This window comes from Microcaecilia unicolor, chromosome 6 (assembly GCF_901765095.1).
Source record: "Microcaecilia unicolor chromosome 6, aMicUni1.1, whole genome shotgun sequence".
Lineage (NCBI taxonomy): Eukaryota > Metazoa > Chordata > Amphibia > Gymnophiona > Siphonopidae > Microcaecilia > Microcaecilia unicolor.
The window spans coordinates 180846107-180863414 of record NC_044036.1 but is presented as its reverse complement, the minus strand read 5'-3'; the positions used below and the strand labels follow the sequence as shown (position 1 = coordinate 180863414).

The following is a 17308-nucleotide window of genomic DNA, read 5'->3' as shown; positions in this document are numbered from 1 at the left end:
TTATTAGTCCCTTTCAGGGTGGAGATTCCCAGCTTACTTAGACTTAGGAATTCCTTTAGGCAAAATAGGTCGATTGTGTTTCCTGCAACAAAGAGCACTTGAACCAGCCCACCTTGTTTTGGGAAGCTGCTAAGGCGGTACTTAGGGGGGAAATCATAACCTACATTCACGCCCGCAATAAATGGTTGGCATCTGGAATTCTTAATATGGAAGTTTTGCTTAAGGCTAAAAAGGTTTACATCCAGAGCCCCAATCATATTACTAAAGAACATTTGCATTCTCTGCAGGTCACATTAAATTCCTTATTGGATGCGAAAGCCTCTCACTCAGTGAACCTATCTCAGCCCAGGAAATTCAGGCAGTTATTAAGGGTTTAAAGTTACACTCTGCCCCAGGTCCTGATGGTTTTTCCGGGGAATTAAAAAAAAACATGCCCCCCCAGGATATTGGACCCTTAGAGGCATATTTTGAAGATATCATCGGTCGTGGTTCCTTTTCCTCTTATGTGAACTTGACCCTATCAGCTCTTCTCCTTAAACCTGGATATCCTGCAGACTCGGCGGACTCGTACCGCCCTATATCCCTTCTTAATGTAGACCTTAAAATGCTATCTAAGATATTACCAAACCGCTTGGCAGCACTTCTCCCAAGATTGGTGGGTGAGGAACAGGTGGGATTTGTACATAACAGAAGGTCAGTCTTGAATGTCCTTCGTCTTCTACTAGCTATGGCACGTTGTTCCATAGAAAAATTGCCTTCTTTGGTGGTGTCTAGACGCCAAGAAAGCTTTTGATAGGGTGAAGTGGGATTTTCTTTTTCAGGTTCTCCAACATATGGCTTTGAAGGGCGGTATTTATAGGGCTATACATAAGTACATAAGTAATGCCATACTGGGAAAAGACCAAGGGTCCATCGAGCCCAGCATCCTGTCCATGACAGCGGCCAATCCAGGCCAAGGGCACCTGGCAAGCTTCCCAAACGTACAAACATTCTATACATGTTATTCCTGGAATTTTGGATTTTTCCAAGTCCGTTTAGTAGCGGTTTATGGACTTGTCCTTTAGGAAACCGTCCAACCCCTTTTTAAACTCTGCTAAGCTAACCGCCTTCACCACTTTCTCCGGCAACGAATTCCAGAGTTTAATTACACGTTGGGTGAAGAAAAATTTTCTCCGATTTGTTTTAAATTTACTACACTGTAGTTTCATCGCATGCCCCCTAGTCCTAGTATTTTTGGAAAGCGTGAACAGAAGCTTCACATCCACCTGTTCCACTCCACTCATTATTTTATATACCTCTATCATGTCTCCCCTCAGCCGTCTCTTCTCCAAGCTGTATAGCCCTAGCCTCCTTAGTCTTTCTTCATAGGGAAGTCGTCCCATCCCCGCTATCATTTTAGTCGCCCTTCGCTGCACCTTTTCCAATTCTACTATATCTTTCTTGAGATGCGGCGACCAGAATTGAACACAATACTCAAGGTGCGGTCGCACCATGGAGCGATACAACGGCATTATAACATCCTCACTCCTGTTTTCCATACCTTTCCTAATAATACCCAGCATTCTATTCGCTTTCTTAGCCGCAGCAGCACACTGAGCAGAAGGTTTCAGTGTGTTATCGACGACGACACCCAGATCCCTTTCTTGGTCCGTAACTCCTAACGTGGAACCTTGCATGACGTAGCTATAATTCGGGTTCTTTTTTCCCACATACATCACCTTGCACTTGCTCACATTAAACATCATCTGCCATTTAGCCGCCCAGTCTCCCAGTCTCGTAAGGTCCTCTTGTAATTTTTCACAATCCTGTCGTGATTTAACGACTTTGAATAACTTTGTGTCATCAGCAAATTTAATTACCTAGCTAGTTACTCCCATCTCTAAATCATTTATAAATATATTAAAAAGCAGCGGTCCTAGCACAGACCCCTGAGGAACCCCACTAACTACCCTTCTCCATTGTGAATACTGCCCATTTAACCCCACTCTCTGTTTCCTATCCTTCAACCAGTTTTTAATCCACAATAGGACATTTCCTCCTATCCCATGACCCTCCAATTTCCTCTGTAGCTTTTCATGAGGTACCTTGTCAAACGCCTTTTGAAAATCCAGATACACAATATCAACCGACTCCCCTTTGTCCACATGTTTGTTCACTCCTTCAAAGAATTGAAGTAAATTGGTCAGGCAAGATTTCCCCACACAAAAGCCATGCTGACTTGGTCTCAGTAATCCATGTCCTCGGATGTGCTCTGTAATTTTGTTTTTAATAATAGCCTCTACCATTTTCCCAGGCACCGACGTCAGACTCACCGGTCTATAATTTCCCGGATCTCCCCTGGAGCCTTTTTTAAAAATGGGCGTTACATTGGCCACCCTCCAATCTTCCGGTACCACGCTCAATTTTAAGGATAAGTTGCATATCACTAGCAGTAGCTCCGCAAGCTCGTTTTTCAGTTCTATCAGTACTCTAGGATGAATACCATCCGGTCCAGGAGATTTGCTACTCTTCAGTTTGCCGAACTGCCCCATTACGTCCTCCAGGTTTACCGTGAAGTCAGTAAGTTTCTCTGACTCGTCCGCTTGAAATACCATTTCCGACACCGGTATCCCACCCAAATCTTCCTCGGTGAAGACTGAAGCAAAGAATTCATTCAGTCTCTCCGCTACGTCTTTGTCTTCCTTGATCGCCCCTTTTATCCCTCTGTCATCCAGCGGCCCAACCGATTCTTTTGCCGGCTTCCTGCTTTTAATATACCGAAAAAATTTTTTACTATGTTTTTTTTGCCTCTAATGCTATCTTTTTTTCATACTCCCTCTTGGCCTTCTTAATCTGCGCCTTGCATTTGCTTTGACACTCCTTATGCTGTTTCTTGTTATTTTCAGACGGTTCCTTCTTCCATTTTCTGAAGGCATTTCTTTTAGCCCTAATAGCTTCCTTCACCTCACTTTTCAACCAGGCCGGGTGTCTTTTGGACTTCCGTCTTTCTTTTCTAATTCGCGGAATATGTATGGCCTGGGCCTCCAGGATGGTATTTTTGAACAGCGTCCACGCCTGTTGTACAGTTTTTACTCTCTCAGTTGCCCCCCTAAGTTTTTTTTTTACCGTTCTTCTCATTTTATCATAGTCTCCTTTTTTAAAGTTAAACGCTAACGTATTTGACTTTCTGTGTACAGTTACTTCAAGGTCGATGTCAAAACTGATCATATTATGGTCACTGTTATCAAGCGGCCCCAGTACCATAACATCCCTCACCAGATCATGCGCTCCACTAAGGACCAAGTCTAGAATTTTTCCTTCTCTCGTCGGCTCCTGCACCAGTTGCTCCATAAAGCTGTCCTTGATTTCATCAAGGAATTGTATCTCTGTAGCGTGTCCCGATGTTACATTTACCCAGTCTATATTTGGATAATTGAAGTCACCCATTATTATCACATTGCCCATTTTGTTCGCGTCTCTGATTTCTTTTATCATTTCTGTGTCTACCTGCTCATCCTGGCGAGGCGGACGGTAGTACACTCCTATCACCATTTTTTTTCCCTTTTATACATGGAATTTCAACCCACAGTGATTCAAAGGTGTGATTTGTGTCCTGCTGAATTTGTAATCTATCTGAGTCAAGGCTCTCGTTAATATACAATGCTACCCCTCCACCAGTCCGGTCTACCCTATCATTACGATATACTTTGTACCCCGGTATGACAGTGTCCCACTGGTTATCCTCCTTCCACCAGGTCTCAGTAATGCCTATTATATCCAATTTTTCATTTAGTGCAATATATTCCAACTCTCCCATCTTATTTCTTAGACTCCTAGCATTTGCATATAGACATTTCAGAGTATGTTTGTTGTTCTTATTTGCATGATGCTTAGTACCTGACACTATTGATTTGACATCTTTTGTCTGATCTTTAGTTGTATTTAAGGGCACCTGGCCTACCACGGTCTGTTGTGTAACCTCACTATCCAGAAACCCTATCTTCCCTGTTTGTGAGGTATCTTTGCAAGATACCTTTTCCCGAACCATGCGCTTTTGAGCGACTGTCGGCCTTCCCCCCATTTCTAGTTTAAAAGCTGCTCTATCTCCTTTTTAAATGCCGACGCCAGCAGCCTGGTCCCACCCTGGTTAAGGTGGAGCCCATCCTTTCGGAATAGGCTCCCCCTTCCCCAGAATGTTGCCCAGTTCCTAACAAATCTAAAACCCTCCTCCCTGCACCATCGTCTCATCCACGCATTGAGACTCTGGAGCTCTGCCTGTCTCTTGGGCCCTGCACGTGGAACAGGTAGCATTTCAGAAAATGCTACCCTAGAGGATCTGGATTTGAGCTTTCTACCTAAGAGCCTAAATTTGGCTTCCAGAACCTCTCTCCCACATTTTCCTATGTCATTGGTACCCACATGTACCAAGACAGCAGACTCCTCCCCAGCACTATCTAAAATCCTATCTAGGTGACGAGTGAGGTCCGCCACCTTCGCACCAGGCAGGCAAGTCACCAGGCGATCCTCACGTCCACCAGCCACCCAGCTATCTATATGCCTAATGATCGAATCACCAACTACAGACACTATACACAGAATCAGTAGCTTAAGTTTTGTTAAATGGGGTGAGGGCTTCTTCCTTCCCTATTCTCAGGAGCACGCGGCAGAGTTGCCTTCTCTCTTCACTCTTGTTTATTCTCTCTTTGGAACCCTTGTGGGTCTTGCAGGTGGCAGAGGGGGTTTCAGGGGTTCACCTTCGGGACCACTGCATTAAGACGTTGGCTTATGCGGATGACCTGTTAGTGGTCTTAACAGATCCCTACTGCTCATTGCCGATCCTTGTAAGTCTCTTTCAAGAATGTGGCCTTCATTCAGATTTCACATTAAACTTGAGAAAGTCACAGATGCTCTCTGTACTACCCACTACGCAACAGGGTTGGCCAGGGGTATTTCCTTTAGCCTGGGCAAATGACTCTCTCAAATATTTGGGGGTTACAATAGCTTCTGATTTGTCTCAGATGTACTCTATTAGTGTTGCTAAATTGATGGCTTATACCACAGATTATGTGCTTGGCAATCTTTTCCTATATCAATGTTGGAGAGAATAGTGCTTTATATATTTCAAACTTTACCTTTATCTCTCCGGACAACAGATGAAAACAGACTCAATAAACTATTACAAAGAATTTTATGAAAAGGGAAAAAGGCTTGCCTTTCTTTATGAACTCTACAGATTCCGAAGGAGTATGGTGGCTTGAGTCTATGCAATATGCTAGTAGCATGCGGAATGAGGCACATCAGCAATTGGTTTCGTTTAAGACATGACTTTTCAGACATGACATTGGAAACTAAATTGACTACAGAGACACATTTTAGCTGTCTTCTTCACACAGGAGGCGGTTCTCCACTACCACTCCTTAGGATCTCGCACATTATCCCCTCAGCAAGAGCTACATGGTGCTGGATTTGCAAATGCCATCAATTCTCATTCAGGGTGACCCCCTTTCAAGCCATTTGCAATAATCCAGCTTTCCCACCTGGTACCCAGCTTTTGGAAGGTGGAGATCCTCAAGAGTTGGTTACGGAGGATGGCCAAATGAAACCCTTCTTGTATTTACAACGCGAGTTCTCTATCCCAGACTCTGACAAGTTTCACTATCTCCAGTCAGTTATCCCAGACTCTGACAAGTTTCACTATCTCTAATTGCGACACTTTGTGCATAGTCTGAAATGGCAAGACCTCCAAGAGAAATTCTCTACAGCCTTTACGCTAGGGGTGCATCAATTGGTGACTCTCTATTTTCACCACTGTCGCATTAAAGACACGTCTCCAGAATTAAATTATGCTTATCTAGCAGCTCTGTGGCAGAACGATCTATACATATCTCCCTTCCTCTTGCTCACTGTAAGTACATTTCAATCCCATGTACTTACAGTGAGCAAGAGTTCATTTTCTATTTATTTGGAACTTCAATATAAATTTGCTTCACGTTTATACATCCAGGGCCGGTCTTAGCAAGTGCGGGGCCCTGTGCAGACTAATTTGGTGGGGCCCCATCCTAGCCCCGCTCCCGCCCTAGCTCCACCCCATTGATAAGAAGTTGTCACGGGGGTGGGCCATATCAACAGTGGCAGACCAGGACTGTCCCAAGACCGGCCCTGTCTCCAGCCATGGGCCATGTGCATCGAAGGCCTTCTGCAAACTCCTTGAAAAGACTAGACGAGAAGGAAATTCTAAAACAGGGAGGAAAGGACAAGGGTGAAAGAGTGTGAAATCACAGCAACTTCTTCCTCTTTGGATCGAGCGCCCTCCTCTTATCTGACCATGAACGTCATCCTTTTCCTGTTCTCTCGTCAATTTGATCTCTCTCACCCCCCCCCCCCCCCCCCATCTCGCACTTTGGGAGTTTTAATGATGGGACTTATGAGAAGGAAAGAGCAGGGGCCAAAGTAGAGCCCTCCTACCCCTGTTCGGCAACACCCCGTATCCCCCTCTCCATTTTTTTGTAATACACACACAGCTGCCCCCTGACCTCTATTGCATATTTACCAGCTGTTTTCTAATTTCAGTTCCTCTTCCGCAAACTGTTGACAGTTTCATCCAAGCAGGTTTAATTGGCACGACTTTCTAGTGTCCCCGATTCTAAACCACTCTTCCTTCTGTCTGGCACTGTGAAAGGCTGCTGAGCTAAGGCAACGCTGCACAGCCACGGCACCTGCGTTCTTCCACGCCCTACAGAACTCTCACAGCCAATCAGAGTAAACGGAACGCTCCCCGGCCAATAGGAATCCTGAGCATTGCAAGCCTCTAGCGCTTCTGGCTCTGTCATTCAAAATTGTGGGATTTGCCGAGGCAGAAGAATCGATCTTTCTTTCGAACTCAGCGTCCGCAGTCTGCAGCCATTTGCCATTTCCCTCGAAGGACGGAGGACTATCGGAGAGATGAGGGCGGGCTCAGCGGGGGTGTGAGCAGAGCGGGATGGAGCGGAGGAGGAGGCCGAGGCAGAGTGAGACGCGCTGCGCGGGGCCCCCTTAAGCGCGAGGCCCTATGCAGCCGCCTCGGTCACCTCGGCCTAAGACCGGCCCTGTATACATCCCACCGAAGCACGCCTTTTACATGGTCCTTTCAGCTACGGGTGCTTGTTTGAAATGTAACTTTCCTGGTGCTACGCTAGTACACATGTTTTGAACATGCCTCAAATTCAACATTTCTGGAAAACCCTACTGAAGCTGATAGCCTGTATGTGGAAAACTGGATGGCATTGTGACCTACTTTTGCTTTTTGGAGCCCGCTGTCAGCTGTCCTTTTCCAAGAGGCTTTAAACAATTTGTCTTATTCCACTATCATTGGAAAACGTACAATTTTGATGGAGTGGCTATCCCAGAAGACTCCCTCTCTACAGGTGCGGCACTCACAGATGATAGGATTGTTACAGGTAGAACGCATGGCTATAAGAGATTTCTTCTTTCCTCCTGGTTTACAGTTTCAGGCCTGTTGGGCCCCCTTTTGGCACATACTGTCTCCTACTGTCGGGGATGGGACGACTTCCCTATGAAGAAAGACTAAAGAGGCTAGGGCTTTTCAGTTTGGAGAAGAGACGGCTGAGGGGAGACATGATAGAGGCATATAAAATAATGAGTGGAGTGGAACAGATGGATGTGAAGCATCTGTTCACGCTTTCCAAAAATACTAGGACTAGGGGGCATGCGATGAAACTACAGTTTAGTAAATTTAAAACAAACCGGAGAAAATTTTCTCAACGCATAATTAGACTCTGGAATTTGTTGCCGGAGAACGTGGTGAAGGCGGTTAGCTTGGCAGAGTTCAAAAAGGGGTTAGACGGTTTCCTAAAGGACAAGTCCATAAACCACTACTAAATGGACTTGGGGAAAAATCCACAATTCCAGAAATAACATGTATAGAATGTTTGTACGTTTGGGAAGCTTGCCAGGTGCCCTTGGCCTGGATTGGCCGCTGTCGTGGACAGGATGCTGGGCTCGATGGACCCTTGGTCTTTTCCCAGTGTGGCATTACTTATGTACTGTATGAAGCCAACTCCTCAATCTTTGAACTTCCTTGCCAAGTCTGTTTAGTTTTGAATGGGATGGGTGGGTGCAGGAAGGAACTTACATGAACATAGTAACATATAGTAACATAGTAAATGACGGCAGAAAAAGACCTGCATGGTCCATCCAGTCTGCCCAACAAGATAAACTCATATGTGCTACTTTTTGTGTATACCCTACTTTGATTTGATTTGAAAACATTTGTTTGTAGTTTATATTGATTGGAATGTTTGTTGCTCAGTAAAAATGATATAAACAAAACATAAAAATCTGCGTCACATTGGGCATCCACCAATCTTCAGGTACTAAGGACTTCCTTACATTTTAGTCTGCACATATTTCTTTTGAAATATTATTCCACAAGGAGGGTGCTAGGCAAGAGAACAGTTTGTAATGGACATAACTCAACTGTTCCGTTGTACGATTCCCTAATTGTGGCTGTGCCACATGATCTTTATCCTACCACAACATCACTTTGTATTTGTTCTCATCGGAGCCGGCAAACGCCTCTCCGGTACTATGTAAGCCACATTGAACCTACAGTATGTGGGAAAATGTGGGATACAAATGTAACAAATAAATAAAACCTGAATCAAATCTCTATAAACCTAGAAGATGTAATGAGGCAGTTTGACAAATTGAAGAGTAGCACATCACCTGGACTGGATGGTATTCATCCCAGAGTACTTATAGAACTGAAAAATTAAATTGCAGAACTATTGTTAGTAATATGTAAACATGGTACTGGAAGATTGGAGGGTGGCCAATATAATGCTGATTTTTAAAAAAGGTCCCAGAAGTGATCCGGGAAATTATAGACCATTGAGCGTGACATCGGTGCCAGAGCATATTGAGAAGCATGCATTAATGAGACAAAGCCAACATGGATTTAGTGAAGGGAAATCTTGCCTCACCAATCTATTACATTTCTTTGAAGGGGTGAACAAACATGTGGATAAAGGTGAGCCGGTCGATATTGTGTATCTGGATTTTCAAAAGGCATTTGACAAAGTACTTCATGGAAGACTCCAGAGGAAATTGGAGAGTCATGGGATAGGAGGTAGTATTCTATTGTGGATTAAAAACTGGTGAAAAGATAAAAAAACTGAGAGTAGGGTTAAATGGTCAGTATTCTCAATGGAAAAGGGTAGGGGTCTAAGCTGGGACCGCTGCTTCTTAACACTCATAAATGATCTAAAGATGGAATCAACTAGTGAGGTAATTAAATTTGCTCACGACACAAAGTTATTCAAAGTTGTTAAATCGCAAGACGATTGTGAAAAATTACAAGAGGACCTTAGGAGACTGGGAGGCATATTTTCAAATCACTTAGCCTTCCAAAGTTCCATAGAAACCTATGGAACTTTGGAAGGCTAAGTGCTTTGAAAATATACCTCTGGGCATCCAAATGGCAAAGGACGTTTAATGTGAGCAAGTGCAAAGTAATGCATGTGGGAAAGAGGAACCCGAACTATAGCTGCGTAATGCAAGGTTCCACATTAGGTGTCACCGACCAGGAAAGGGATCTAGGCTTTATTGTTGATGATACGTTGAAACCCTCTGCTCAGTGTGCGGTGGCGGCTAAGAAAGCAAATAGAATGTTAGGTATTATTAGGAAAGGAATGGAAAACAAAAATGAGGACTGTCACAGATTCAGGAATAGTGAGCCCTTGGACCGCAGCCGGAGCTGAGGCAGATAGGTCACCTGGCCTGCACAAGGCAGGAATCAAAAGAAGACAGGACTAGAATAAACCAGGAGACCAGACAAAGCAAGGCAGAAGTAACAAAGTACAGTAGACAAGACAAGGACCGGATCCAGATGAGGCAAGGAAAGCAAGGCAAAGGGGCTAGAACTGGAACCCAGAGAGGACAAGGCAAGACTTGGAACTAGATTAAAACTGGGACTGGGACCCAGGCAATACAAGTGAAGGCATGGAACTAGATTAAAACTGAGTCCAGAAGAGGGCAAGACAGGGACAAGGCAAGGACTGGATCTGGACAGGACTGGACTGAATGAGACTAGGCAAGGCTAGACACAAAACACGGCAGACAAAGCAGGACAGGAGCTAGGCAACAAGAACAAACAGAAGCAAAAGTATAAACAAGGCAAGAACAGGAACCAGGAATGGAGCTTTGGCTTGGCAGGAACAGGATTAAGGAACAGACTTGGCTTGGCAGGATTCAGGAATAGACTTAGCTTGGCAGGAACAGGATTCAGGATCAGACTTGGCTTGGCAGGAACATGATTCAGGAACAGAGCATAACTGAAATAAGAGTCAAGAGCAGGGCTAGACTAAAGCAGGAGCCAGAGGTAGAATCAAACTGTAACAGAAACCAAGAGCAGGGTTTGGCTATAGCAAGAGCCAGGCATTCAGGAACCAGGTTCAAAAGCAAGACACACAGAAACAAATCTTTCAAATACCAGACTCATAGAAACACAGTTAAACAGGAACAAGAGTAAAGCTTCAAGAACAAGGCTTACAGAAGCCAGGCTGTCAGGTACAAGACTCATAGAAACATAAGAAGGGACAAGACTATACAGGAATAAAGCTTCAGGAACAAGATTTTCAAAAGCAAAGCTTTCAGGTACATGGTTCAGAAACGAGACATTCAGAAACAAAGCTTTCAGGAACAAGACTCAGAAGCACAAGAACAAACCTTCAGGGACGAGACTCACAGAAAAAAGCCAGGCTGGAATCAAAGCATGCTGGAACAAAGCCAAGCAGGGGCTGGATCTAAACAGGGAACACAAAGACAAGGTTATAAGACCTGTTGCAAAATCAAAGGAATGAGAGTTCAAAAAGCGCTTTATAAAGGATTTTGCTGATGATGTCAGAACTTGGAATAAGGCTTGGATAGCAGGAACACAAAATCGAGTCTTGGTTAGCAGGAACACCAAAGCGAGACTTGGTTAGCACCAATGCAAGGATACAGCGTTCTAGAGAAGGCACAGAGCCAGATCAGTGGAAAAAGGTGAGTCTGGATGAAGGGGCATGGCCACAGCTGTGACAAGGACGTTATGCCTTTGTATCACTCTGTGGTGCGACCGCACTTTGAATATTGTGTGCAATTCTGATCACCGCATCTCATAAAAGATATAGTGGAATTAGAAAAGGTACAGAGAAGGGCAACAAAAATGATAAAGGGGATGGGATGACTTCCCAATGAGGAAAAGCTAAAGCAGCTAGGGCTCTTCAGTTTGGAGAAAAGACGGCTGAGGGAAGATATGATAGAGATTGGGAACCTGGGCATTCAAATGGCAGATGACGTTTAATGTGAGCAAATGCAAAGTGATGCATGTGGAAAGGAGGAACCTGACTAGGAAACTGGGCATTCAAATGGCAGTTGACGTTTAATGTGAGCAAATGCAAAGTGATGCATGTGGAAAGGAGGAACCTGACTAGGAAACTGGGCATTCAAATGGCAGTTGACGTTTAATGTGAGCAAGTGCAAAGTGATGCATGTGGGAAAGAGGAACCCGAACTATAATTACATAATGCAAGGTTCTACATTAGGAGTCACCAACCAGGAAAGCGATCTAGGTGTCATCGTTGATAATATGTTGAAACCCTCTGCTCAATGTTCGGCGGCAGCGAAGAAAGCAAATAGAATGTTAGTATTAGAAAAGGAATGGAAAACAAAAATGAGGATGTTATAATGCCTTTGTATTGCTCTATGGTGCGACCACATCTTGAATACTGTGTGCAGTTCTGGTCACCACATCTCAAAAGAAATATAGTGGAATTAGAAAAGGTACAGAGAAGGGCGACGAAAATGATAAAGGGGGTGGAACAACTTCCCTATGAGGAAAGTCTAAAGCAGCTAGGGCTCCTCAGCTTGGAGAAAAGATGGCTGAGGGGAGATATGATAGAGGCCTATAAAATTATGAATGGAGTAGAACGGGTAGATGTGAATCACTTTTTTACTTTTTCCAAAAATACTAGGACTAGGGGGCATGCAATGAAGCTACAAAGCAGTAAATTTAAAACAAATTAGAGAAACTGTTTCTTCACTCAACTTGTAATTAAACTCTGGAATTCATTGCCAGAGAATGTGGTAAAAGCAGTTAGCTTAGCGGGGAAAAGTCCATAGGCCATTATTAGGATAGACTTGGGGAAGATCCATTGCTTGTTTCTAGGATGGGCATCATAGGATGTATTGTACTGTTTTGGGATCTTGCCAGGTTCTTGTGACCTGGATTGGCCACTGTTGGAAACAGGATGCTGTGCTTGATGGACCTTTGGTCTGTCCCAGTATGGCAACACTTATGTACCTTTCTAAAATCTTACATCGATCTTAGTACTCTGCCTGGAATGTATGGAAATGTCAACAGTATTTAAATACAAAGGTTTCAATTCATAAAAAGCTTTATGAGCTAAAAGAAGAACCTTAAAGGAAACTAAATTTAACAGGCAACCAGTGATAATGAAAAATGGAGTGACATGATCATATATTTCTGCTTGTTTCCCAAAACTTTGAGTGCCACATTTTGAAAAGTTTGCAATATCTTTAAATTACTCATTACTGGATGATTCTCAGTTTCAGGAGCTGTAGAAGAGTCTTCAAATCAGTGCCGTGCTGCTGTTACACCCAGTCCTGTAAACAAAGGCAAATCATCAGGCAAACTTCCCATAAATAGCATTAATGATGCCCCACCGGCACCCAGTCCCATTGTCCAGCGTTTGCCTGCCTTCCTGGATAACCACAACTATGCGAAATCCCCAATGCAGGTGAGTGACCCTGGATTCCTGATATAGAGTGCTGCACATTTTGACTCGCTCCCTTCATACGCAACTCATTTTCTTTCTGGTTATATGTATAGATTTCAACTGAATATTGATGATACAAACATAACTGTTTTGCATAATATCTGATTAATGCCACACAAGAGTTCTGTCGAGAAGAGAATAAGGTCCTGATTTACTAATGTTTTCCTTCCCATAGTCACAGCAGGGGGAATTCTGTAAACAAACAAAAACCAAGCTCAATGCTATTCTATAAATGGCACTCGGTTGGGTGCTGTTTATAGAATAGCACGTACCTCTGGAATCTGCACCCATTTTTTAGGCACAGGCACTTACAGCAGCTGAAAGCTGATGTAAATCCTAGTGCATAAATTAGGTGTAGATCCCCCAAATTCCATAATACTGTATGCATCTCTAGTGAGCGCCCCTGACAATGCCCTGTTTTGTGAGCTAAAGGATTTATGCGCCCATCTTTATAGAATAGCGTTTTGCAGGATGTGTATGTAATTTCAAATTTTTGCAGTTAGCGCCAATTATTGTTTTTCTAATAGATAGACCGTAGAATCTATATATATGTGGGGACTAAATTATATTCATACTATATAGAGTGTCCCAAACAATTATACTTCATTAATTATTATAATACTCACTGTAACCAAGTATTTAACATTTTTTTATGGGGACCATCAGATGTTATAGCAACTCACACCATAGGGAACTTTCTGTTCCTTTTTCAATTGAGAGAGAAAAAATGGTGTGGTGCAAATCTTCATCGGATCACCCTTCAAATTTTTTAAAATGTGAATATAATAGTGTTTTTGTCTTTAGCAAAAATACTTTCTGATGCAGTAAAATCGATATTATAAATGTGCATAGTGGCTCCGCACTTATCTTAAAGAATGGCAGCAATTTCAATTCACAGGAGATCCTCCGCCGACATGGCCAGGTTTCGCAGAACTTCCTCAGGGAAGAGGCTCTCGTTACATAGCTTGCTCACTCCTGTGTAAGAAAAAATAGACAAGAGTGAGAACACCTCAGAGGCAGGAGCTCTACAGTCCATGCAAATGACTACTCGACTCTTGGAGCTACTGGGGTTTGTCATCAATTATCCAAAGTCCCATCTTCTTCCAGTGCAAAAACTAGAATTCATTGGAGCTCTGCTGGATTCTCAAATGGAGGCAGGCTTGAGAGAGGATCAGCTCGGGAGTAATCTCAGTAGCACCAGGTTGCTGAGACAAGGAGTTCCCATATTTGCAGCTTGGAGGAAGAGAGGACTTTGGTTCAAACTTGGAGCACCAGGATTGGCATATAGTGTAAATAAGTAAGCGGGGGGGGGGGGGGGGATGCACAATCAAACAAGTAGGGAGTGAATGCAAGAGAATCCACTTTAAAGCACCAGGAGAAGTGTGACTACAAGCAGTGGCTGTATCCAGGCAGGGAGGAGGCACCCACAGAGCATGCTAAGCATCACTACCACTGCAGGGGTCGCCATGATAGTTCCAGTTTGGATGGCTCCTGTAGCAATAGGGTTTAGAGCCATGCAAACCACGAAGGTAAACCTTCAGGATTGCAACTGGACCTGAACATGAGGGGGCCCAAAGTGATCTTGAGAGCAGCAGCTGCCTATCCTCAGCAGGGCACTGAGGTGCACAAAAGCAAAGGAATGAGTCACAGGCTGTTCTCCACATGGAGTCCCCAGTCTCCAGAGGGGGCAGCCCAGGATTTTGAAATTGTCTCCCAGCTGACTCTGAGAGGGTGCTGCCCAAGTGGAAGCATGGGGTGTTCCCCAAAAATGTGTGTTGCTGATGCATCAGGCCTGTGGTCTGGAGATAGGAGAGCAGTCTTGGGTGGCTTGAGATTAAAGTCTAGCTATGAGGCATAGACTGGATCTGCTGGAGACTTGAGGGTCCTGGTCCAGGACGGGATCTGAAGACTCACTGGCTGCCACTGTTTCCGTCCAGCACAGTTTTTCTAGGGAGCCACTGGAAGAGGTGGAGCTCTCGGTAGGAGATGGGGAAGGACCACTCTGTTATCCAGCTGTTTCAAAGGGAAGAATTGATAGGAATGATCACTCAGAAGCTCTGATAATTAGTGAGACTCTGTCTCCATCTGCTGGTAAAGCGGTATGAACTCATCTGTTTTTTGACTGGAAAATGTGGTCTTATCTGCTAATTTTTCTTTGTAAGTGACTTCTGCCATGTGTTCCAGCCAGTTCACTTTGAATTCAAAAGCACCTTCACTGTTCATAGATAGACATTGATAACAAGTGTTAACCAGCCAAAGTGGAGCATTTTTTGTTAAAAATTTTCTTCTTGAGCAAATGCAGTCCTTCCTACATCTATCACGTGGTGTTCTCACATGTGGGTTGGCGTCCAAGGCGGCCCCAGGAACGGAGATTTTCCAGCAAAATCTTCAAACCCTTTGCAACAGCCAGTAGAGCGCGGGATGGACGCAGTGCGCATTCGCTGCCATCTTCCCGCCCGCGCACGTCCGTTCCCTCCTCAGTTTTTTCCGCGGTGGAGAGTGGCTGCGTGTCAGTCTCTCTCTCGTAGGTCCCAGGAAAAAACTTAGGCACCCTTCGCTCACGTGTATCGCTTTCTTTTTGTTTTAGGTCACCTTTTTTCTTGTTTTTCTCGTTTTTCAGTTCTTTAAAAAAAAAAAAGAAACAACCCTATTTTCTTAGTTTTTTGCCCTGGTAAGTTTCTTTTCGATTTCCGTTGCGGCCTTTTTTGGCCGCCCGTCCGCGGTTCTCCTTTTTTGTGCCTTTGTTGGCACGATTGAGCCGTTTGATTTCGCCGCTGCGATTTTTCCGCTGATGTCATCGAAGCCTCCCAGCGGCTTCAAGAACTGTGCTCAGTGCCAGCGGTCTATCTTGAGCACTGACCCGCACTCCTAATGCGTCCAGTGCCTTGGGCCCGACCATCGCCCAGACGCTTGTAAGTTGTGTCTGAGTTTAAAAAGCAGACACAAGCGTCGAGAAGAGCTCTTCGGGACCGTCTTTTCAGAGCTCCGACTGATTCCTCGGCGTCGACATCGGTACCAAGGTCGGCGGCATCGATATCAGCACCGGGTATGGCATCGACATCGGGAGCGCAGGTAATGGCTGTTCGAACTTCACCTTTAGCTGGGAGCAGTGAGCCGTCGAGTGGGTCTCCACCCGTCTCGAAGGCTCCTGCTGGGCAGGCCCACCGGGACCGACCGTTGTTGGACCCGACCCCGAGGAGGCGTGTGGATTCCATGTCCTCCTCGTCGGTACCCAGGAGTACCGGTGACGATGCTTCTAGCGAAGGCTAAGAAGCATCGGGCCTTCGAGACACGGTACTGGGAGCTCTGGGGCATTGAAGGATTCGGCACCCGGAAAGCGTCGGCGCCGGGAGGAGCGCTCCCCCTCCATACAAGAGGTGTCGTTGCGTTGATCTTCGGACAGCCCAGTACCGCCTCCCAGGCCTTCACAGATTCTGACTTTGTCTCCTGCACCGGCCTCCCAGCCTTCCTCGACAGCGACTCTGGAGGAGAGCATCCGAGCCATTCTTCCAGGCCTTCTGGAAGGGCTGCTGCAGCGCTCTGTTCCGGCACCGGGGGTGCTTGCACCCTCGGTACCAAAGTTGGAAGTGGCGGCTAGTTCAGCGCCTGTGGTGAGGTCTCCAACGCCGGTATTGCTTGCGGCATCGGCTTCGGCTGCCACCCAGGTCGACTCGACGTTGATGGAGGGAGCTTCGTCGCCACCAGCATGGGAGCCGACATCTCGACATCGCCATCGAGGACATAGTTCCTTGGCGTCGAGACGGGCCCGGTTTCGGACTGTAGTTCGCACACTCTTGTCCGATACCGAGGAGGATGCCTCCTGGGATGAAGGGGAAGACCCCAGATATTTCTCTTCCGAGGAGTGTTGTGGTCTTCCTTCTGATCCCACTCCTTCACCTGAGAGGAAGCTTTCTCCGCCGTTGAGTCTGTCCTTCTCCTCCTTTATCCGGGAAATGTCTGTGGGCATTCCCTTCCCTGTGGTAAATGAGGATGAGCCCAGGACTGAGATGCTCGAGGTCCTGGACTATCCTTCGCCACCTAAAGAGTCATCCACTGCCCCTCTACATAATGTCCTCAAGGAGACATTGCTGAGGAACTGGATGAAGCCTTTATCTAATCCCACCATCCCCAAGAAAGCAGAGTCCCAATATCGGATCCATGGAGAACCTGTGTTGATGAGGTCGCAGTTACCTCACGACTCTGCGGTTGTGGATTCTGCTCTCAAGAGCGCCAGAAGTACTAGAGATTTTGCCTCGGTGCCCCCGGGGTGAGAAGCTAGGACTTTAGACTCCTTTTGGGAGGAAGGCCTATGCTCGTGTCCAAAATTCAGTCCTACCAGCTCTACACGAGCATCCACATGCGGAACAATGTTAAGCAACTGGCGAACTTGGTGGATAAGCTCCCTCCGGAGCACGCCAGGCCTTTTCAGAAGGTGGTCAGGCAGCTGAAGGCGTGTCGTAAATTCCTGTCCAGGGGTGATGACACTTTTGATG

The 17308-nt window shown here is 45.4% G+C and overlaps 1 protein-coding gene across 1 annotated transcript in view; it reads left to right on the top strand.

Annotated features, from left to right (window-relative positions):
- The window catches only part of BAP1 (BRCA1 associated protein 1), a 100434-nt gene that overhangs the window by 49977 nt on the left and 33149 nt on the right, over nt 1–17308 (top strand). The window contains exon 11 of the mRNA XM_030205362.1: nt 12586–12776. Within this exon, the coding sequence (XP_030061222.1) occupies nt 12586–12776 (191 nt within the window). The remainder of the gene's footprint in view (nt 1–12585; nt 12777–17308) is intronic.